At 39.0% G+C, this 25,338-nt stretch overlaps 2 protein-coding genes across 2 annotated transcripts; both read right to left on the bottom strand.

Annotated features, from left to right (window-relative positions):
* Positions 1–1,151: 1,151 nt before the first annotated feature.
* Positions 1,152–6,832, bottom strand: LOC117329729 (MAM and LDL-receptor class A domain-containing protein 1-like). The gene is made up of 7 exons (XM_033887821.1): positions 6,263–6,832; positions 5,584–5,736; positions 5,020–5,183; positions 3,818–3,934; positions 3,289–3,427; positions 1,951–2,151; positions 1,152–1,473 (listed from the first exon to the last, which is right to left on the bottom strand). Exons 1-7 carry the CDS (start codon positions 6,450–6,452, stop codon positions 1,226–1,228), a joined length of 1,212 nt encoding a protein of 403 aa, XP_033743712.1. The 5' UTR covers positions 6,453–6,832; the 3' UTR covers positions 1,152–1,225.
* Positions 6,833–9,056: 2,224 nt separating this feature from the next.
* LOC117329728 lies at positions 9,057–15,327 on the bottom strand. The gene is made up of 7 exons (XM_033887820.1): positions 14,656–15,327; positions 14,029–14,193; positions 12,562–12,725; positions 12,109–12,219; positions 11,572–11,707; positions 9,925–10,122; positions 9,057–9,350 (listed from the first exon to the last, which is right to left on the bottom strand). Exons 1-7 carry the CDS (start codon positions 15,203–15,205, stop codon positions 9,103–9,105), a joined length of 1,572 nt encoding a protein of 523 aa, XP_033743711.1. The 5' UTR covers positions 15,206–15,327; the 3' UTR covers positions 9,057–9,102.
* Between the last annotated feature and the right edge of the window lie 10,011 nt (positions 15,328–25,338).

Here is a 25,338-nt window from a genome sequence, read left to right as displayed (position 1 = left end):
TTTGGTCAGAAACATCCTTTGGGGAAGGGGAACAGATTTTGCATAAATGGGGACTCTGACCCCCGAGGGGCCAAAAGGGCGGGGCCCAATAGGGGAAATAGTGGTAATTCCTTTAAATCGCTACTTGTCATAAAGTTATGAATGGATTTGAACCCAATTTGGTCAGAAACATCATTGGGGGAAGGGGAACAGATTTTGCATAAATGGTAGCTCTGACCCCGGAGGGGCCAAAGGGGCGGGGCCCAATAGGGGAAATAGATGAATTCCTTTAAATCGCTACTTGTCATAAAGTTATGAATGGATTTGAACCCAATTTGGTCAGAAACATCCTTGGGGGAAGGGGAACAGATTTTGCATAAATGGTGACTCTGACCCCAAAGGGGCCAAAGGGGCGGGGCCCAATAGGGGAAATAGTGGTAATTCTTTTAAATCGCTACTAGTCATAAAGTTATGAATGGATTTGAACCCAATTTGGTCAGAAACATCCTTGGGGGAAGGGGAACAGATTTTGCATAAATGGTGACTCTGACCCCCGAGGGGCCAAAAGGGCGGGGCCCAAAAGGGGAAATAGAGGTAATTCCTTTAAATCGCTACTTGTCATAAAGTTATGAATGGATTTGAACCCAATTTGGTCAGAAACATCCTTGGGGGAAGGGGAACAGATTTTGCATAAATGGTGACTCTGACCCCCGAGGGGCCAAAGGGGCGGGGCCCAATAGGTGAAATAGAGGTAATTCCTTTGAATCGCTACTTGTCATAAAGTGATGAATGCATGTTCTAAAAGCAATTCTTGAGGTATTTCAGACCTTAGAGAGTCTGGACTTTATTAATCTGAAAGCAGTTCGAATTACCACACTATAACCATATATAGCATTGTTAGAGATTAACAAATAAAACAAAGTGAATATGAACATTATTTTAACATTTGGCCTAATCCAACCAGGTGAGCGATGCAGGCCCCATGGGCCTCTTGTTTAAATATAACAATCGTTGTCCCGAGGACGCATTAAACCAAGGAATGCTACATTGTTATTTTGCCATGCAGTTAAAACATTTTTCCTGCGGGTGAGTTTGAGACTAATTTCAGAAAAATGTTTAGCATAAAATCGCCGCGACGAGTGCGTGATACTGTTAACGCAATAACAATGAAGCTGTGTTCTAATTATAGAATTATTTATTATGACAATATATGGTTATGAAACACAATATAAATTTGTCTTGGTTTCTACTGGTTGATCTCACATATGAAGGGGTGTTTCTCATTACAGCCGACATCACCCCATTCATAGTTACTATCGGCGTACTGCATGAGGAGACAGTCCTGGTCACCCCCGACATTGTTGGGCTGGCCCTGGTGCCAGTCTGTATACGTCACAGGCAAATGAGAACCATGATCTGTCCATTCGAAAGTACCCTCTATTCGCTCATCGTTGCCACTGGTGTAAAACCCGTTCTGGCCAATTGCTTTCAGTCCTGTTCATAGTAAAATATGATTTTAAGAATTATAAAAACAATATTTAAAGTCAACAGAAAATAAACACATCTTGTAAGAATGCCATTTTGGTCATTTTTTGTAACGTTTTAAAAAATTATGTTTGTCTATAAGGATGTGGAAACAGGTGGAAAAGGAATGTAAATTTTAATACTTTAATAGTTTCATCCATTGTTCTGATAAGTGGTTGAAAGTAAATAAATAAATAAATAAATAAATATGGAGCTAGTATTTTTTTTTTTTTTTGGTTAGTCAGAACTACGAACGACAACTGACATAACTTGTTATTATTATTGACCGTTTCTGTTTTCAACAGAAAGAAAAAAAAACACAACACTTTTTGTGCTGCCGTGCTTACGTTGTAAAAAGCCTTCCTCGTCAGTTAAGAGTTAATACAGAGAAAGCTTTCTCGTAGTATTACGTTGTGTTTACCGACGATTTCCTGGGATATGACTTACCTTGGTCAGCGTTTATGATACCTAAAAGATATGTCTGCTCTTCAGCACTGTTGATGGACACGAGGTGGGCGTTTCCGGCTTCTTCTTTACAGGCTTTGGCGGCATTGTACCACGTGGCCGGAACAACGTGTATCATATAGCAAGCGTTAGAGGAAGTGTTGGATTGGTATATATGTGCCCCGGCTGGACAACTGGACATATCTGAAATAAGTATGCTGATACATTTAATGCGACGTAAGTGATAAATACAAAGTAAGAACTAAAAAAGAGTTGTTACAGTGCATTAGGTGTGCAATGACGTCATAGAAAAGTTAAGAACTATTTTCCTACGTGCGAAGCTATGATCAATTACTGATTTGATACAGTGTTAGATGTGTAATGACGTCACTGCTTTGTCAATTGACGATTTGCAAATATACAGAATGTTTGTATATAACATCCCATGACGAGCTATCAGAAGTATATATGACAACTTCAGTTTTCATATAAAGATAAGGAGATATACCACATAACGTATACACTGTGAATCACTTAGATTTCGCGAGTACTTTATTTCGCGATTTTGCCTTTTCGACAATTTCGGGAATACGTGATTTCTCGAACGCGGTTCTAGAAATGTCTATGATTAGCTATTAGAATCATGGACAATGCAAGACACCTAACTGGTTAGCGGATTCTTCTCGCGTATTAACGCAAAAATAAATCCCTCGCGAAAAATATGTGATTTACAGTATGATACAAAATGGGATAATTTAGTCGAAATGAAGAATACAGAAATATCAATGGTCTCTATTTCTATTCATTTTGTTAAATTTGAATCTTCCCTTAGCTCGAGGATAAGGCCATCTTCGCTAACCAAGGCTTCTGATTGCGTTACAATGCACGAACCCTTGGCCGATATAGTCGTCAGTTCTGGCCCTCTAGCGGAGATTCGAAATTACCTTTATGCATGAAATTTTCGACCAATTATAACGAGCGTTACTTCATGAAGGCTTGTCTCATTTTGATGAGATATGTGATCAATGACTTCTATCAATTGATTAAACACTGTGAATGTTTCCTCAAAGATTGTATGTATCTGTACTTAGATAAAATGCCATGACATAGTCGTCAAGGTAGCAATTTTTTTTTTTACTGCGAAACCAAGCCTGAATGTAAAACGTGATTCGATTGGATGCCCTTGGATGCCAGGGCGCGACGGTTAAAACACGACTATATCTGCCAAGGTCGCGTGGAGTGTAACGTAATCAGAAGGCTTGGCTAGCGAAGATGGAGTAGGGCGTGGAAATGTTCACCGAGCAGGAGATACTTGACTGGAGTTAGCCAATGATCACTTACCGTTATGTCGACATGACGTGTTGTAGATATATACGTCATCAATAGCGATATTTCCATTTGCCCCGGATGTTGTTGTGGAAGAATGTCCACTGGTATAGTGGGACGATTTGTGCGCATGCGTAGTGGCTTCAAACATAAACTTTTGGCACAAAAATCGTTAATCATATATTCAATTTCGCATTCATCAACCTTAACAATTCTAATATATATTAGCCTATAATTCTATATAAAGTACATTTAGTAAATATATCTTAATATAAAATATATATGTTGCTTTAGATTATGAAAAACGGAAGTTAACTTTAGGTCACCCACAACTAGAAACGAAAACAATTCAAGAAATTACACCTACTAGTTGTAGTATAAATATGTCTGAACTCGCAAACCGTGCAGTGAATTTTACACGCAACATACTAAGAATCATGCGGCACCTCGAGATTTGTATGGATGAGACAGATAGCATTGTTAAGTAATTATTAGCTGCTTTGAAAGTTTGATGTTAACAGAACCCCGTCTGCCCTATACTCACGTTGAAAGAATGGACTGTATACTCAGAGTCAAGGGAGACCTCCGCCATGTGCCAATTCCGGTCCACCTGACCAGTGTGCGTGTACACTGGGTTCCCAAGACCACTTCCGCCAAATATCTAACCGGAAATAAAAGTTTTAAGGCAAACTGTACCGATAAAAACACTGTAAATAGGTTGTGATTTAGAAATGTGAAACTAATGTAAGAGTTATGGCACTCAAGAACCATTGAACACCTATATCAATCTGTCACTTTTATTTACTAGCAGGTACACATGTTATCCGGTGACATGCGCAGTGATTTGTTCCAATTCCCATAGTCCGCTATACTAGAAATTTCCCGGTTCAGCGATCCCTATACAGGATGTGCGCCTCTGAAGTCATTTTACCAAAAATCTGGAACATTAAGTGTCTCAATACTGACCCTGTGTATGTATATATCGTATCACACCATTACATTGTACATACACATTAGGTGTCTCGATATAGGCCCTGTGTATGTATATATCGTATCATACCTTGGCATACACATTAAGTGTCTCGATGTAGGCCCTGTATATGTATATATCATATCATACATAGGTGTACCATTAAAGGTCTCGATATCGGCCCTGTGTATGTATATATCGTATCATACCTTGGCGTACACATCAAGTGTCTCGATATAGGCCCTGTGTATGTATATATCGTATCATACCTTGGCGTACACATCAAGTGTCTCGATATAGGCCCTGTGTATGTATATATCATATCATACATAGGTGTACCATTAAAGGTCTCGATATCGGCCCTGTGTATGTATATATCGTATCATACCTTGGCGTACACATCAAGTGTCTCGATATAGGCCCTGTGTATGCATATATCGTATCATACCTTGGCATACACATTTAGAGTCTCGATATCGGCCCTGCGTATGTATATATCCTATTATACCTTGGCGTACACATTAAGTGTCTAGATATCGGCCCTGTGTATGTATATATCGTATCATTAAGTGTCTCGATATCGGCCCTGTGTATGTATATATCGTATTATACCTTGGTGTACACATTAAGTGTCTCAATATCGGCCCTGCGTATGTATATATCGTATTATACCTTGGTGTACACATTAAGTGTCTCGATATAGGCCCTGAGTATGTATATATCGTATCATTAAGTATCTCGATATAGGCCCTGTGTATGTATATATCGTATCATACCTTGGCGTACACATTAAGGGTCTCGATGTCTGTTCCGTACATATTGTACCAGAACCTGAGGCAGTATCCCGTAGATGGCGACAGTAGCGGTGACGTCATTCTGACAACATGTTTAGTGCTGGAATAACTCGCCACGTGCGCTGGATCCAGATACATGTAGTGTCCTGTAAGAGGGATGTTCGACGTGTTTAAAAAATCTCAACTTGTGATGTAAAATTCTATTTTATCTGTTCTAAGGGGTTGTATTCGGTTCCTCAAGGATTTTAACTGAATTGCACATTTGGCAACGATGGAACAATATTTTTTTTTTTTTTTATGTTGCGTCGGAAAGATCCTTCAATCGGAATTTGATTTGGAATCTGTGTCTTAAAATTAATTTGACGTCACGTAATGACGGGATTATGATTAGTCTACAAGTATGAAGGAATGACTCGAACAGTTTCATATGGAGATATGTAAGTTTATAAAAAAAAAAACTTGACGACGCACCATCGAACTCCAAGGGTTGTATGTCGAGCTAGGGACCCTTGGATTTGGAATGTGTAGACACTCTGTTGGCCTTACCTGTAACTGACCCGTACGTATGGTCACTAAGAGGGCCAGTAGTGGTTGAGACCCTGCCACTCCCCCGTTTCCAGCTTTCAGAACTGCTCTCCTGTGTAAATCCACATAGGCTACTATCCTCAAATCCGCAGTAGATCAAGTGGGTGTCTGCCCCTGTAATATGCAACGTTCAAACACAAGTTATAGCCTTCAGTGAAATCTGAAACATTTAACATGGTTTGGACGAACAGGGTCCCGCTGAGTTGTTGACAGTAGCATGTATCCAAAAACTTGTTATATGACAGACCTTGAGGTTCTGTGCACCAATCGAACGCGCCTATATTGTAACGTCAACCCATTCTTGTAATCCGGATACCCCAATTGATGGGGTTACAGTAGTGAGTTTTAATACATCCTGTCAGTCTATACACCAATCCAACAAATCCATTTGAATGTATTATATGTGTTTGTCAGCATGTCAATTTATTGTAGATGCATTTACATCAAATAAAATTTTGATAAATAGATGGGACATGTTTCGTGTTTTGGCATACCAGGGCTAGGGAACAGATATTCGACTGTCTGAGAGCTCAGGTTTGGCACGAGTGTCATGATCATTAGCATAAATTAAGAATTTATGGGGTTTTCCTCCAGAAACATATGCTTACTGAACGTTTGACCATATCATAATCTTTGTTACCTGAGGAAGTGGAGGTCCCGTGTGTCTGAATCGCCACCAATGAAGTATTGCAGGTAGCTAGTGATTTACTGGTTAAAGACAAGGCTGACTGGAGTCTGGCTATCTCCCTTGTCCCTAAATCCCTCTCCTTCTCCAAGCGCAACTTTGACTCGTTCAAGGACGAATCCGTAGTCTGGATCTGTGTTTCCATAATAGACTTATCATTTTGAAGTGTTTGAAGCGCTGCTTTCTTTGCCTGCAATTCGGCAATAGCTTTAGTTAATTCTGCGGATACAGATTCGAAGTCTCGTTGTACCTTGTGAGCAGTGGATGACAATGCATCCACCCCAGCTTCAATAGTGTTAATGTCCGAGCATGAACATCCGGTGTCGCGCGCAGAGCGAGTTTTAGATGCATTCGCGCAATGGCCGACAACCACGTTGTACTCACATTGTCCCAGTAAACCCACAGGTCTGGTCACCGATGACAACAGAAGCAGGAATCGTCAGAAAATAAAGTAGAGGCAAGAAATTACCCCCGTACATTTTACAGAAGGCGTATTGAAATGTATCTGTCTAAAGGTCACGTGACCTAACGCGTACTGATATGTGTGGTAATGGCTTATCATGTCAACGACGTGGCCGGCTGGACTCAAAAGTGAACTAGTTCCAAACAGCTCTAAGATAAGACATTGTCCTTTATAAACTAGGCTTGTTATAGTTTTGAAATAGAAATACGCAGCTATTTATCTCGCAATTTTGAAATCATCATGTTCTAAATATATTTTAGATATATTTATATATCTTAATACCGGTTAGTTATAAATATGTCTATATTTAAATCAATTTCATGTTTTAACTTTCTGATTTAGAAAAAAAAAAGCATTGTTTACACTAAGTTAATACTTCATTAACACCATCTATCCACGCACAGTATATCAAAGTGTCTTCGCGTTTTAGCTCAAGATGAAGTTCGAAAAATAGCCTGACATTAAGAGAATTTGTATTGAAATGATATTATTTATAGAATGCCTTCTGATGACATTCATATTTTTTGAATACAGACTACATAACTTACTAATTAATGCCCTCAGGACAAAAGCATTAGGTTAGAAATCTAAGTTTTCAAAGATAGTTCGACGATATTTTTCTCTTTAAAAAATATAGATAATGTCAATCGTATTTACGCTTCTCAAATTGAAATCAAAGGACACACCAGTCTCTTCTGCATCACTTCCTTTCGCTTATCTTGAATTATTTTAAGAAGTGTGACGAGACATGATTTCATTTTCTCGATTGTAATATAGTTATCATTGATCGAAGCATTTCTCCCAAACCTACCTCGTTAAAAGTTTAGTTCATATTCAAGAGTTTTGTTCGTAATATCAGGATTACCGTGAGAGATGTCAACTGCAGCCGGAAACTGAGTATGATACAGCGTGCCAAAGGATGCAGGTTGATGAAGCTGGAGATTTTTCACCATCGTGATACCAGATACTGCGAAAAGCAAATTATACTTTATTTTAGTGTACGAGAAAAACTGAAAAAAAAAACTACTCCAAGTCTCATTTAATAGAATATGTCGACCGGTATACCATGTAGAACTTGAAATCAAGGACGCTACATAGTCTCCAACACCAGTCTCTTACCATGATCTTTACCTATATTGTAACCAGCAGGGACAACTTGCAACTAAGCCATGTCGTTAGAATGATGATCTATTTTCTAGATGTAATATCCTTTCTTCCCCTGCTTTCGATATCCAAGGACTTGTTTTGATTAGTACATGGACAGATGTCCACTACTGATGGCAAACTTAACAAAACTAGGTTTCGAGAGCTTGATGGATTGATGAAGACGTGGGAAAGTTCCTTATGCAATATAATGCCAGGCACGTTCAGAGCATGTTGATATGCCAAGTAATTCCGTTGTCATCATCCTAGTGACTTAACCCAGATTTGACCTAGATTTGTATGACAGGTGTCGTCGAGGAAGAAGACGCATACTCTCTCGGAACACCTGGTCCTGTTCTATTTTTACTTTCTTAGACATAACTTGGCTTTTATCTTCATTTTAGAGCGAACATCTCCAAGAAATCACAAGATGCGAATTCTTCCGGGACAAAAACGTGGTTTTATTATCTATGTACCTATAATTGTCTTGTTTTGCCGATTTTGAGATAGATTATCGATTTGGTTACAGGGTCGGCGTTCTCTGGTTGTGAGTTAAATTTGTAAGATGTATGAAGACAAATCTGACCTACAATTTTTTTTATGAATGTGGGGTTTGAATGCAATATTTTGTGGACGGTGTCGTGCTACTCACACACGCGGTTGAATAAGGGTGTTGAATTAGGTACGGATGTCCATGAAAAATAATTTCTAGAAAAAAACAACTATCGGCGCAAAGTGATTGATCACGACAATGGATTCAGAGATAAGGGGCGGAAAGCTCATCGGGTGACATAGGTGTTTCGACATTTCCAAACTTTCCAAACCATAATAATGAGTTGTATCACTTAATAATTGGTATGGGAAATGATATAATCCTGGTTCTATAAGTCTTGCTATTAATATTAATCAAGTAAATATATCGGCATTTCTAACAAAAAAATCACACAAAAAACAAAAGAAAAAGAAAGAAAACAACAAACAAAAAACAAAAACAAAAAAACAAACAAAAAAATAACAACAAAACATACAAAATAAAAATAATTAAATAAATAAGAAAAAACCAAAACAAACAAGAAACAGGAGTACATTTTAATTAATCAAATGGAGGAAAACACAACAAAAACACAAAAACGCAAAAACTTCTTTTTTTTCAGAAAAGGGCCTTTATTTGGTTGAAGCTTCGCGCAAGCTAATATTGGATTTGACAGATGTAAGGGTGTCTTGATTGACAATCGACGTCGCCCCAGTCGTAGTCGGCAGCTGGGTATTCCATGAGAACACAGTCTTGGTTACTCCCGACGTTATTGGGTTGGCCTGGGTGCCAGCTCGTGTAGTTTACACTGTACGAAGTACCGGTGTCCGTCCAGACGTACGACCCTTCTGTCTTCTCGTCCGAGGCAGAGATGTAATAACCGTTCTGACCGGCAGCCGTTAGACCTATGGGTTATATATAGAAACAAAAACTGGTTAGGGCGATATCAAAATGTTAACATATTTGTGTAGTGTTCATATATATACATGTCATTGTATAAGCTATTACTAAAGTGTTATGCTTAATAGTTAAAAGTATTAGTCAAGCGTCCTTAATAATTGTGTACCGGAAGTTATTGTTTGTATGTGAACATGCGCAGTGTAATAAATGGAGACCATGCGTGTCTAAACCTTGAATGGTGTTTGTGGTAAAATCCAGGTATGTAAACACGTGTACTGAAGTCATCGGGTGATGACCACACTACAAATTATAATAATATACTTTATCAGGGACATTGAAGCCATGCAAAAAATAATGTTCGCATGTTTACATTTTTTTCTTTGTGTGAGTATATGTTTGTGTTCTTTCTCCGATGTACTGTATTAACAGACCATGAGAGTAGTTTTGTCAATGTGGTTCTGAGTGGCGTAGCTAGGCAAAAATTAAAAGAATGCTTTAGGGTCATCTTTCCCTTTTGGATCACGCGGTCGCTATTCAAGAGAAGTTTTGAAAGAATTACGTCTTCCTTCCTCAACTTACCAATATCGTTTTGGATGACACGAACGAGATAACTTTGGGTCTCCCTATCAGGGATTGTCATCAAATGCGCGTGCGCAGACTGCTTTTTACACTCCTCATTGGCCTTGAACCAGTTAAGGGGCGTTGAGTGGAAGTTCACACATGACGTCATGTTGCCTACACTCCGTTTGTACGAGGATGTAGGACATGTAGGAATGCCTTGAAAGAAAAAGAGAGAAAGTTAATACATTGTACATTTAAGGAAATTTTAGATAATTTAATACTCCCATGAATGACTGAACTCGCGTTTTAGGAACGCATACGAAACTGAGAAAGGGGAATATCACAAATGGGTGGGCGGATTAATGTTATTTGTATACACTTGATTAACTTGAATGTATATCTAGTATTTGGAGATATAACATAGAAGAAGCAGAGAGTTGTCTCGATAAACCCCGAATCTGTGATGATAAGTCAGAGAGTACACAGCGAGTTTTTGTTATAGCTCTATAGCATCAAATATATATGTATACACTGTATATTCAAGTTAATCCTGATAATTTAATCTACTGTGCACAATCCCAGTGGAAATCTACATTTATTGACAAACTAGTTTCTCCTAGTAAATTACAACAGCCGCTCTACCAGTCAATTAAAAGCGACGTAGCAGACGGCGGCGTCACTTTTTATTGGCTAACAGTATACATTTTTAAGCCAATGAGAATACTTGTTACATGCAAGATTGAATTATGTAACGTCAATACTGATAGAGTATGCATTGGAGATTCAAAGTACTTTTGATGACAAACTGAAATGGTTAAACTTATGTCCTACTTATCGCAACAACTTATTTTTTGTGGAGATAACGATCTCGCCAAATTTGCATAAGTCGGCATTATTTAAGAAATAATTAACGATGATTCGTGTATTGTTGCAGGATATACAACGAGGACGAGGATATTTTGCAAATAAATTAATAACGAAGGCCGCAGGCCTGAATTATTAATTAAAATTACAAAATATCCGAGTCCGAGTTGTATATCCTGCAACAATACACGAGTCAAAGTTGATTATTTCCATTCTACCATGTACTGTTTAGTTCTGAGATCTACCTCTTCCTAATAAAAAAACGACAACGAAACCCCGGGAAATGTGTCGCTACATGGCTGTTACAATTCACAAGAAACGATAAGGCGAGCGTGCTAATGAATATTCAAAAGCTGTCGTCAATCCCAAGCCAGTTGACGACAACGTTACGAGAACTTTCGAGGATGTCGGCCAGCAATTCCTGTAGAAATGCTCTCCAAAGTTTGCCTGTGGAAATTGACCTTACATCATATTGTTTAGCAGTCTGCTCTGGGTTGATAGGAATTTACAATCTGGCAAATTTCCCCGTTGTAAAATACATGGTCTCCGACGTTCAAACGTTTTGGCGCCGCCATGTTTGTTTACAAATGCACGATTCACGAGCATGTATTATTGACACGAGAGTGTATTACTGGCAAATAATACACGGCTTTAAACCAATCAAAACTGGCGTTGCATAGCAAACGTGGTAGAATATGATAATAAATCAGCTTATCATGACGATTATGTAGACTTTCTATGTTAATCGAGACAATTAACTCAGTTTTAGCTAACTGGTGACAGATGTCACCCACTACCTACTGCTACAAGTGGTGTTGTAGGCGTAGAAATCGTCGATGGCGATGTTGCCGTTTTGGTTGTGGTAGACGTAATGGCTGCCGCTACCACTTACGTACGTGTACGACCTGTATGCTCGTGTGGTCGCCTCAAACACAATCTGTACAAATATTCATCGAACATTGCAAAATACAATCTGTACAAATATTCATTGAACATTGCAAAATAGAATCTGTACAAATATTCATCGAACATTGCAAAATACAATCTGTACAAATATTCATCGAACATTGCAAAATACAATCTGTACAAATATTAATCGAACTTTGCAAAATATAACATTAAGAAATATTCATTGAATAATGCAAAATACAATCTGTACAAATATTCATCGAACATTGCAAAATATAACATTAAGAAATATTCATTGAATATTGCAAAATACAACCTCTACAAATATTCATCGAACATTGCACAATACAATCTACAAATATTCATTAAACATGTTTTCATCTTTCTTATTTATTTTTTTTATCCTGGAACAATGTCTTCATAACTTACGTTAAAATCAGTTGCGGTGTACTCGTCGTTGAGGTCTATTTCCGCCAGATGCCACATAGCCCCGTTGTTACCCTTCCTGCTGAAGATGGGGTTGCCCAGCCCGCCGTGCACCTGGTAAACAAAACAGTACACTTGTCCAAGCAAAACAAATAAACATAAGAAAAAAATCAAACACTAATTTGCAAAAATAATGTAAAATTAATTTTACAGAATAATAAGATTAGATGGAAGTCCGAATTCGTCCGAAGAAAAAGGAACAGACTTAATTATCTCCTGAAATAATGTAATGTTACATTATGTATGTGCTTGTTCCGGCTCAATTGTCGCTAAATGAACCATACAATTTTAGACCACAACTTAATGTGCTCATTGAGACTCAATGTGTCACTACCATACAAATTTATCACACACCTTGGTGTACATACATTTTGCTTGTTTAGAGTGTAAATTTACCTTCGCATACACATTGAGGTCCTGTACATCGACTCCGTACATGTGGTACCAGAACTTGATGCAGTAGTTGTTCGCACGCTTTAAAGTTGGCGAGGCTAAGCGGAAATAGCTAACATGGCTTGAAGAACTCCCTAGGGATTCGGCATCCATCAACATATAGTACCCTGGATGTAGAGTCCAAAGCAGATAGACATGGCGGCACATACAATTTACAAATAAGAAAAAATATATATTTATAAGTGAACAGTATTGTTAAAGAGTTCATCTAATAACCATGTTTTTCAATATGTTTAATTGAACTTGACCTGTATGTGCAAAACTATTCTATATCGGCCCAATGCATTCGTAAAAGACGTTTAAAGGGGCATTCCTTCGGTCTGACATCAGAAAAATGTACAATTTTTATGGATGAAATCTATGTCCGACGATGATTATATGAGTGTTTGTACCTACAAGTAATGAAATTAACGCCGAAATGTACAGGACAAAGGCGTATTGCAGACAAATACCGTATGTCTTTGCGGTAATTAGTGATACTTCGGGTCGAATTGAGAATTTTCAGGACTTCATACTCGAAGAACTTGTGTTTATCCTCAGAGAAAAACTTTCGTATTAAAGATTATAACTTTCGCTACTTGGAAAAATACACATTTTCCAGTAAGTTTCGTTTTGACGACCTAAACTTTATTCAAACCAAGCAATGCCCCTTTAATCGTTATGGTTTCTCGATATTATGAATAAGATTGGCGTGACGTCGATTTGTATCAAACAATGGTTGTTAGAATCATGGGTACTCGATCGCCTGTCAAAAAAAACACACTCGATACATACAACGCAATCAACTCTGGTCAGTAACTTAATCGGCCTAGTGAAATGACCCAATTTCGGGAAAATAACATTTTTGACAAGCCGCTAAAAATATGTCGTTCGGAATGGTCTCAATCGAGGAAAGCTAATTTGTCTTCAATTAACTTTGATTGGTTGGTTGAAATTAAATATCCAATCAGCGTTGAGATTACAAAATGAGGCGGGTGGCGGAGTTTGACAGAGAATTTTAATGAGCGATCATGATGGATAGCGTTGACATGGTTGAGCAACAGGATACCTCACAAATATGAACTAGTATGCAGATAAGTTTATGTTCCACTTAAGTTTCACTGTCATGAAGCTGTAGTGTTGTCAGGCCGTAATTTCGGCTAACGTTTCATGCAGCCTAGCGACAGTGCATATTGACCCATACACCAAAATACTGACAAATTATCTGTCTGTCGATTTAGACCAACGACATAACTATCTTTAGCGGTGGTCCAATCTAATTAAAATGAGACTTACAATTTCCACTCCTCTACGATACTCTACGATACACTGCAATTCAAGTATTGAAATTACTAGTCTAATTTTGAATAGATTGGCGATGGTCTAAAAAAAAACATTCAGGCGACGGCGATTTGTTAGTTAAGCGTTTACCTGAAGGAGTTCCGTAGGTATGATCTGTCTGTGGTCCGGTCTGGGAATGCAGATGCGTGTTCCTGTTGAAGATCCAATTACCACTGTCGCCTGATTCCTGAAGGAAGCCACATATGTGGCTGTCCTGGAACGGGCAGTAGAAGGTTGTGTACTCCCCTCCAAGTGCTGAAAATGAAATCAATCACAAAACAAGTACATATTTATGCTGTAGATGATAACGTATGATTAAATAGACTTAAACATAATTAATTATGATATTGAAGACATTTTTCATAGTACAAGAAAAGAATATTGCTTAATTAACATTACTGTTTTTTAATTAAATAATGAATGGCGAAAGTCATACTCCACAGAGGAGAGTGGTCAAGGAAGTCTCCACGAGGAGGAAACCCTTACATAAAGGGAATGGAATAGTAATGAATATTCCAGTGTGAGTGTTTTTGGTATAGAAAGGGTAAGGCCGAGATATTACCGAGTGTGAATTACCCGGTACAGAGGTGTGACTGAGTGTGATATTACCGAGTGTGAATTACCAGGTACAGAGGTGTGACCGAGTGTGATATTACCGAGTGTGAATTACCCGGTACAGAGGTGTGACCGAGTGTGATATTACCGAGTGTGACTTACCTGGTACAGTGCTGTGACCGTTGGGATTGACCACTCCTTGACACACATTGAGATCCCGGGTAGCGTTCTGGAGTTGCTCCCTCAGATTTTTTATCTCCGTCCCAGCTGTGTTGAGGACGCTAGCTAGCTCGTGGTTAGTCTGGTTCAGAGCGAGTTCTTTCTGATGGAGGGTTGCCACCAGGTCGGCGTTTCCTGCGGTATTCACAGACACCTGTTGGTTAGTCTGCGCAAGTTCGGTTTTTGTCAAGTTAAGTTGCTTAAAAAGGTGGTCCACTGCCTGCTGGAGCTGGGATACAGTTCCCTGTAGTGACGCCAGGTCGTTCTTAGCCAATGTGACGTCACTGCACGTGCAGTCTTCTCCGTTGAGATGACCAGTTGCACCTGAAGCAGGACTGGCGGCAGTTTGGACAGAGTTGCATTGACCCTCCTGTCCAAGTTTTACATTGTAAACACACTGTCCGTTATAAAAACTACATCCCGGAGTGAAGGCCGAGTCGGCAAAGTGTAAAGTGAAGAGAAATACAAGCGTGACACACGGTGAGATCGCCATGTTGATTGTGCCAATTCCGAGCTCCGCTATCAGAGTTGTCGTAAGACAGGTAGTCTACTTTGATGATAAGAAATATGTTTCGACACTGGGAAGAGATAGCATACTGTCTTTGAAACACAAAGTCTAAGTCTTGTGAATGTTTATCTGGATAACTAAACACAAAGTCTAAGTCTTGTGAATGTTTATCTGGATAACTAAACACCCTTCGTGCCGAAGCACTATTCAATGGAAAAAGTTAGACTAAAATGTTTGAAATTATGACACACAAGCCAGGTTTAAACAAGAATCACGTTGAAAGAGATTGTGTTAGCAATATATCGCTAATATTGCCATCGATATTACATCGTATTTGTCAATATTTTCCCCGTTTCAAAATATCTAAAAGCATCTTGCGTTTTCACAGTTGACAACTGTTGTTTATTATCAATATTCCCCGCGCCAACATACTTTTCTTTAACATAATGTCCATGCTCCTGTATGCTGATATCAATATGGTTTTTATCAGCATTGTTCCTCACCTGGAGTCTTTCTGTGTTACTGAAGTTCTCGTATGACGTCATACTGACGTTATCTTCGTCATCTTCGTTTAATACGCTTAAATTCGTCCTATAACTCCTTAGGTTGATACCATGATGCCGAAACACTTTCATAGACATTTTCTTGTGATTTTTCCTGTCTCGATAGTCCGTTGAAATACTTGGGGGTCTTCCACCACGGTAAATATGACCTCCATTCCGCAATGGTGACACATTTTGTTTTGTTGCAGGCATTTCACAACAGCCTCCGAAACAACACATCACTGCAATGATCACAATGGACACTGCAGAACAAGCAAATATAAAGAAAGCCAAAAGACTGGGCTGGTCCAGTAGGAGCGCCGAGCCGTGGTCAACCGTGACATTCATCCTGTCATGGACATTGACTCGTGTACCTTCTCAGTTTTTTGCTGGCTGAAGTCGGTTGCTTGCATTGCGAATCTGTAAAAAAAACATCGAGAAGAGCAATAAACAGCGGTAGCCCTCCCTTTGCTCTATATTTGTGGTTGTACATTTCAAAACGGCAAAAAAAAAATATTTAAAAAAAATCAAACTTAACTTTTATAAGTTTATGTTTATATATGCCTCCGTTTCATAAAATGCATTATTTAACGTTCAGCGCCAGCTTCATAGTTCTTCCTCACTGATGCATACTGCCGAAGACAACCAGCAGGACACACCACTTAGTCATATTATGTTAAGAAATGGCGAACAAGTCACCCCATACACTCCAAAAACTAAGTTCAAAGCAGAAATAGGAATTAGCATTGTTACAGCCTCTGGTAAGTCTTGGACAGAACCCACAGTCTTCCTCAAAAGTGAAAACTCACAATTTTAGATCTGAAGTGAGGTAATGTAAATGAAAACATTATGAAAAAGAAAATTGTTTAGAAGGAAGAGAAAATATACGATCCCAAATTGCCTCTTACAATCAAATGGAACATTCATCATGCTTAAAAATACGGTAAATCTAACCACGGGGATGGATGAGGCACGAGGTCTGCTTTGACTTATGCTTCTACGGTGGCTGATTTGTGTCATTTCGTCTTTTAGACTTTAAGCCCCGAAGAGACGAAAATTGACAAAACTTAATTTTCGTCTTTTCGGGGCGAAAAGACGAAATAGCAAAAATAAGCCGCCGCGCGCTTTAGCAAGATGTCGCATCACCTATAATGATGATTTTGCCTTTCTACTAAAAAAATATAAATACCCAATAAATCAGATCAAAAGTCGGATCTCTTTCATTCAGAGCGACGAAATTTTGAAACCACCCACGCGGGAAAATTTTGCTTTACCGAATCTGACTAATGATGTTGATAAATGTGATTTGCGACGTTTGACAGTTCTTTGGTTATGGTTTGGTACCTTCAGAAATAGCATTTGTTTTTCGGTAAAATATCCTTATAAGGTCACCATTTGTCGGTAAAATGTTATCTAGTCACGATTTTTCAGGAACATGTCATAAAACTGTCCTCATTTGTCAGTAAAATATCTTTATAAGGTCACCATTTGTCGGTAAAATGTTATCTAGTCACGATTTTTCAGGAACATGTCATAAAACTGTCCTCATTTGTCAGTAAAATATCTTTATAAGGTCACCATTTGTCGTTAAAATATCAGTATAAGGTCACAGTTTGTCAGTAAAATATCATTATAAAGTCACCATTTGTCCGTAAAATATCATTATAAAGTCACCGTTTGTAAGTAAAATATCATTAAGTCATCATTTGTCTGTAAAATATCATTATAAAGCCACCATTTGTCGGTAAAATATCATTATAAAGTCACCATTTGTCCGTAAAATATCATTATAAAGTCATCATTTGTCCGTAAAATATCATTATAAAGTCACCATTTGTCAGTAAAATATCATTATAAAGTCACCATTTGTCTGTAAAATATCATTATAAAGTCACCATTTGTCAGTAAAATATCATTATAAAGTCACAACTTGTCGGTAAAATATCATTATAAAGTCATCATTTGTCAGTAAAATATCATTATAAAGTCACAATTTGTCTGTAAAATATCATAAAGTCGCCATTCATCAGTAAAATATCATTATAAGGTCATCAATTGTCAGTAAAATATCAATATACTGTCATCATTTACACGTTTCATTGTAACAATTTGCATATTCTATAATATATTTACAATATTTGACACTTACTTGTCATACAGTCACAAAATGATTTTACAACGATATTGGCTAAAAAGAGCGGAAAACATGAAAAGAAATAAAAACCGGAAATACATTATACTGGTATTAAAATGATTTTACGTTAAATGTCGATGCAGCTTGAATGAGTGATATTGCGTGTTAAATAGATATGATTTTATTGTTTCTTTTCGAGTTTTCTTTGATTTGTTAACAGATCGGTTGCTAATCATGACATCAAATCAGATCTCTTCTGAAGCCAACACTGGGAATTGCATTGTAATTTTGTCGCATGTAACAAAACAAAAATATATAAAACTGACCTCTGACTTAGATTGTCTGAGATATATGATATTGGTCTGCTGGCGTTTAGCAAATGTGCAAAAATACTAAAAGGTTAAGTTAAAGTTAAAGCATTGACACAAAGTCATGATTTCATTGCACCTTTGCGTGACGATGATGATATATTTTGATGCGAAGCTTCCCCTGGGAAGAATAAAGATGGCGGTAAAAATTACACAACAGGTACAGTGTATATGAAATAAATCAAACCTTTTACGTCAGATTCCATAGTTGTCCGTCAAGATTAAGTTCTCTCATCCTGCTCAGTTTAATCTACGGCCTACAGGCCCTTTGGAGTCACATTCTGTACTTGAACAAGGCCTAAATGAACTACAATTTCAAATATTCTTCACAAATGGCGACTTAAGACAGCAAGAAAGGTCCCTGGAAGGTCAAAATCACAGCTGTCGATAATGCACTGCGATGCCTTAGTTGTTGGTGGTACGGCGCCTGGTTCTATACCTGGTTCGCGGAGGCGTACAGGTGAGTCTAGAGGTCGAATATAGGTAAATTAGAGATATCAAATATTTATAAGACATGTCTATGTGGGGATCAACGATTGCAGCCGTCACCTACAGCCGGCTAGAGAATCGATTACTTGAAATCAGGTCCCTACCGGAACTTCGTTAAAAGAGATTCCATAGATCCGGAACTGTCGCTTTCCGAACGGAAATAAGTTTTGATAAATAATTTGTTATTTTCCTTAGTCCTGGAAGCCAACATGAAAACAAAATATACTTCTATCGGCAATATTGTACAAAACTGGAAATCAAGATAAAGGAAGCAGGGAGACCCCGAAACTGAATTTTAGACATTGCTGATTTTTAATACCGGAAGTGAATACGATTATGATGAAATGAAGGATTTTAGGTGCAGTACCGTCATGTAGGTTATGTTCCAATTACGCAACCGAACATTAAATGGTGTCTGCGATATCGGAAGTACTCAAGTCTTAAATAGAATCGTAGATATGGTTATATCTGATATTGACGATAACAGCACAAGTGACAAGCGCGACATTAACGCCACGATAAGATGGAGGAGTATAATCAGGAACGCCGAGATACTTCGACTGTATCTATTGCTGACACAATATAACACATCCGCTCTTCACAAGAGACATGGCCGTAGGCTGACAAATGTTGGCATGCGCTGAGGAAATCTCCATGGTGATATGTGTCAGTGTTCATGATTAAAGACTGCGTTCACGTTACATAATATACTGTGCGGGTTCCAAAGGTAGGAATTATCGGGATATCTACAAATGTTGTAAATGGACTTTGATTTGATATTTTTAGGTCTTCTCAAGTGACCTTTTCTAATCGGCCTTGTCTTTTGTGGCCCGTTTAACGTCGTGCGTCCTGTGTCAGCCATTGTGCACCCGTAAACGAGTTACATTTTCAACTTCTTCTCAATAACCATGAGGCCCAGGGTCATGATATAGCGCCAGTGACATGCTGGGATAAATAGCTACCAAAACTATTCAAACGAGTGACACTAATCAATTGTCAAGGTCACAGATGTCAAATGTGTTCAAATCTATAAATAACCTCTTTCCAGTGACCCAAGATGCACAGGATCATGATACTTGGCCAGCAGCATGGTGGGATGAAGGGTTTGTTCAAATGAATGACCTTTATCTGTTTTCCGGGTCTAAAAGGTTCCAATGTGATGAAATATTTAAATGTCGTCTTCTTAATTACCAACAGGCCTTATTGTCAATAACACGATTCACGGAATCATGACAATGGGCCAGTAACATGCTGGGATGAAGGAATACCAAGTTTGTTCAATTGAATGACCTTTACCTACTTTCAAGGTCAAAAGCGTTCAAATGTGTTGAAATATTTAAATGTCTTCTTCTGACTGACCAAGAGGCTAAGGAACATGACATGAATCAATAAGCGTGTTGGGATGAATGGCAACAAAATTGTTCATATGAACCAATTCAGTAGTTAAGGACCAACAAATGATAGAATCAACATGCGGTGTGTTTGTATCTGAACCTATACAAACGGACAGATGATATGGTCCACATACGGCGTGTGTCTTGGTAACTGAACCCGTACAAACCGACAGAGATATGGTCCACATACGGCGCGTGTCTTGGCATCTGAACCTGTACAAACCGACAGAGATATGGTCCACATACGGCGTGTGTCTTGGCATCTGAACCTGTACAAACCGACAGAGATATGGTCCACATACGGCGCGTGTCTTGGTATCTGAACCTGTACAAACCGACAGATGATATGGTCCACATACGGCGTGTGTCTTTGTATCTGAACACTTGGTATCTGAACCTGTACAAACCGACAGATGATATGGTCCACATACGGCGCGTGTCTTGGTATCTGAACCTGTACAAACCGACAGATGGTATGGTCCACATACGGCGTGTGTCTTTGTATCTGAACCTGTACAAACCGACAGAGATATGGTCCACATACGGCGCGTGTCTTGGTATCTGAACCTGTACAAACCGACAGATGATATGGTCCACATACGGCGTGTGTCTTTGTATCTTAACCTGAACAAACCGACAGATGATATGGTCCACATACGGCGCGTGTCTTGGCATCTGAACCTGTACAAACCGACAGATGATATGATCAACATACGGCGTACAACTTGGTATCAGAACCTGTACAAACCGACAGATATATGGTCCACATTCGGCGTGTGTCTTGGCATCTGAACCCGTACAAACCGACAGAGATATGGTCCACATACGGCGTGTGTCTTGGTATCTGAACCTGTACAAAACGACAGAGATATGGTCCAAATACGGCGTGTGTCTTGGTATCTGAACCCGTACAAACCGACAGAGATATGGTCCACATACGGCGTGTGCCTTGGTATTTGAACCTGTACAAACCGACAGATACATGGTCTACATACGCGTGTCTTGGTATTTGAACCTGTACAATCCGACAGATATATGGTCTACATACGGCGTGTGTCTTGGCATTTGAACCTGTACAAACCGACAGAGATATGGTCCACATACGGCGTGTGTCTTGGTATTTGAACCTGTACAAACCGACAGAGACGATTTTGTTGTTAAATTAAACACGGCTTTGTGAATTCAGTGTACAACTGCTATGAGGATATGTTTCGACGGGGATCGCGTTACTGTATAGTTGGAATAGTGTCTCTTTTTGTATCTTTACATTTTATTCTGAATGTAACAAAGGACCTGTTACAGGTTACATTGATTTTTGCCCACGAGCTAATTTGATAATAACTGGGTGATATTTGTAATACTATACGAAACAACCCATGAAATACGTTTAAAAAATTCAAAAGGTCCCAGGAGCCTGTTCTATGACCATTCTAATATCACCCTACATGGGAGTGTGACAGGGTTCCATTTTTAGTCAAAATAACGCACATTTAACTTCTTTTTTTTTTTGCTTCAAAAAATTATCAATTTCTTTAGAGTGATATTTACTGTAAATCATAGATGCATTTATGCAACAAAAAATATCTATTAAACAAGAGGCCCAGAGGGCCTGTATCGCTCACCTGGATTTCATGAGATATGAAACAAGAATGATGATTAAGTGTATTTGTCACTGGTATTGCTATGTCAATATATCATAGGCATTTTATATGGGTACATGAGGATTTGATGTCAAAAAATGCATTAATCCATGAAATAAAATTAACTTTTGGCACAACCCCATAGGGATGCTACCACACAAATGTGAGTGATATCCATTGCTTAGTTTCAAAAAAGAAGTTGTTTAAACCAATTGACCCCTTTTGACCCCGCCTTCTGCACCCCGGGGGGAGTGGGGGTCAGTTCCTTCCTTTATAAAATGTTGAATCCCTACCCAAAAGGATGCTACCAGGCAAATATGAGCGATATCTCTTGCTTAGTTTCAGAGAAGAAGTTGTTCATATCAATTCAGCCAAATTGACCCCTCTTGGCCCCGCCCCTCAGGCCCCCCGGGGGGTCAGCCTCACCATTTGTACAATTTTGAATGCCCACCCAATAGTGATGCTACCAGGCAAATATGAGCAATATCCATTGCTTGGTTTCAGAGAAGAAGTTGTTCATATCAATTCAGCCCAATTGACCACATTTGGCCCCGCCCCTCAGGCCCCCGGGGGGTCAGCTCCATGATTTGTACAATTTTAAATCCCCACCCCATAGTGATGCTACCAGGCAAATATGAGCGATATCCATTGCTTGGTTTCAGAGAAGAAGTCGTTTATATAAAGAGAGCCAAATTGACCCCTTTTGGCCCCGCCTCAGACCCCTTGGGTGTCAGCCCCACCATTTGTACAATTTTGAATCCCCACTCCATAGGGATGCTACCAGGTAAATATGAGTGATATCCATTGCTTAGCAGAAGTCATTTATATCAATTCTGTAAAACTGACCCCTTTTGGCCCCGCCCCTCAGACCCCAGGGGGTCAGCCCCGTCATTTGTACAATTTCAAATTCCTACCCCAAGGTGATGCTACCAGTAAAATATGAGAGATATCCATTGTTTGGTTCCAGAGAAGAAGTCAATTATATGAATATTGCCCGATTTACCACATTTGGCCCCGCCCCTCAGGCCCCTGGGGGGGTCAGTCCAATCATTTGTACAATTTTAAATCCCAACCCCATAGTGATGCTACAAGGCAAATATGAGTGACAGGCATTGCTCGGTTTCAGAGAAGAAGTCGTTTATATCAATATAGCCAAATTGACCCCTTTCGGCCCCAACCCTCAGGCCCCTGGGGGGTCAGCCCCATCATTTGTACAATTTTGAATCCCCACCCAATAATGATGCTTCCAGGCAAATATGAGCGATAGTCATTGCTTGGTTTCAGAGAAGAAGTCGTTTATATCAATATAGCCAAATTGACCACATTCGGCCCCACCCCTCAAGACCCCTGGGGGGTCAGCCCCATCATTTGTACAATTTTGAATCCCCACCCCATAATGATGCTTCCAGGCAAATATGAGCGATAGTCATTGCTTGGTTTCAGAGAAGAAGTCGTTTATATCAATATAGCCAAATTGACCACATTCGGCCCCACCCCTCAGACCCCTGGGGGGTCAGCCCCATCATTTGTACAATTTTGAATCCCCACCCCATAATGATGCTACCAGGCAAATATGAGCGATAGCCATTGCTTGGTTTCAGAGAAGAAGTCGTTTATATCAATATAGCCAGATTGACCACATTTGTCCCCGCCCCTCAGGCCCCTGGGGGGTCAGCCCCATCATTTGTACAATTTTGAATCCCCACCCCATAGTGATGTTACCAGGCAAATATGAGTGATAGCCATTGCTTGGTTTCAGAAAAGAAGTCGTTTATATCAATAGCACAAAAATGACCCCTTTTGGCCCCGCCCCAGAGGCCCCCAGGGGGTGAGCCCCATCATTTGTACAATTCTGAGTCCCCTACCCATAGGGATGCTTCTGACCAAATTTGGTCAAATTCTGATGTGTGGTTATGAAGAAGAAGTCAATTGTTGACGGACGGACGACGGACGCAACGGTATGGCATAAGCTCACCTTGGTCCTTTGGACAGGTGAGCTAAAAATTACATAATCTTAAACACCAAAAATACCTATATTTTTAAGCCAATTTTAAGCCATATTCACTTTTTATGGAATTGGTACAACTACAAATATCACCCAGTAATTATTAAATTGGCTCTTTGGCAAAAATCAATGTAACCTGTAACAGGTCCTTTGCTAACGTTTGAGCTTGCGTAACAAATCAGAAGATGATGAGCGTTGTATTACATCTCTCTCCGAGCGGCGTTCCTTTACCATATACATGTAACTCCAACACGCAATCCCTGTATTATAAAACTGCTGTTTAAGGTTGAACAATAATCAGGTTCTTTTACAGTTAAGGTATATATTAGTGATAATCGATATTGATGTTTAACATTGTTAATGTGTGGTTTGCGGTAATATTTTTTCCAGTAAAGCTGCATGTATATTCGTGCCTATTTCTTTACGTTAGGGTTGTCATACATTAAAATTCACCTTTTTTTATTTAATTTAACAATATTTTTATCTAAAATTCATTCAAATATAAACACATTTTTTTTATAATTTGGGGTTGGAAATCAAGCTTAAAGCTTTGTTAATTTTGTCTATATTTACAATGTGCGTTACACCTGCGGTGATTATTGTACGTATATAGTGTCCATCTTCTGTTCTTAAATCACGAAATATATATAAATATATATATCGCAAAGACCCTCTGAAATGAGGAATTGATGGAACAGCCTGTTGAAGAAGTAAAGATAGCTCTTCTGGGAATAATTATTTCCAATATGAAATCGCCTCCGTTTGGTAAAATAACACTATTGAATGGCATTCGATGAAGCAGAAGACGCTTATTCTTCAGGAACACAAGGTCCTATCATTCTTGTTCTTTTTCAAGTGTCTCCATGCGATTTTTTGTTCATATTTTGACCTGTTACGTCTATTTTGAGTTGAATTTCTCTGTTGTCATTCTAAAGGTGCCCTCGGGCGAGGCCACATTGTAGTGAAAACTTATAAAATTCTAAACTGTTTTTAAAATGTGGAAAGCTGCAAATTTTGGTCTTTGAAACATTCAGCAATCTGATTTATATCTAAAGTTCATTTATAATCTATAGTTACATAAGCCCTGCAATCAGTTAGTAGTAATTGTACCTGCTGCCCCCATTGCATGATCACAAGAGGCAACTTATTTTGGGATATTATCTTCTATTTTTAAACCTTCCTAATATCTCCCTTAACACTGCCTCATTTTCGGTTTTTAGTTGAGGAAGGCTTTGGGTTGTTCCCTTGTCGAGATATACCAGATAGAGACTATAAAAGTTGGTAAGTTACTACTACTGCTTAGCGCTAAGCAATTTTGGGAGGACGACTGGTTCGCCTGTTGTCAGTATAATGTGACCATGTGGGGTGTCCTGCTGGGTGTATTTGGCAGTATGCTAAAGTGAGGTAGCACTTTTTAAGTTGGCATCAGTTCTGTCTATGTTTGGTTTGGTTTATTATTGTTTAACGTCCTTTTAAGGGGCCACGGTGGCCGAGTGGTTAAGGTGTACCGACACTTTAACACTAGCCCTCCACCTCAGGGTTTCGA

The sequence above is a fragment of the Pecten maximus genome, chromosome 6 (assembly GCF_902652985.1).
Source record: "Pecten maximus chromosome 6, xPecMax1.1, whole genome shotgun sequence".
NCBI classification, from domain to species: domain Eukaryota; kingdom Metazoa; phylum Mollusca; class Bivalvia; order Pectinida; family Pectinidae; genus Pecten; species Pecten maximus.
The sequence above is the reverse complement of the archived record's forward strand: the minus strand, read 5'-3'. Positions and strand labels throughout refer to the sequence as shown.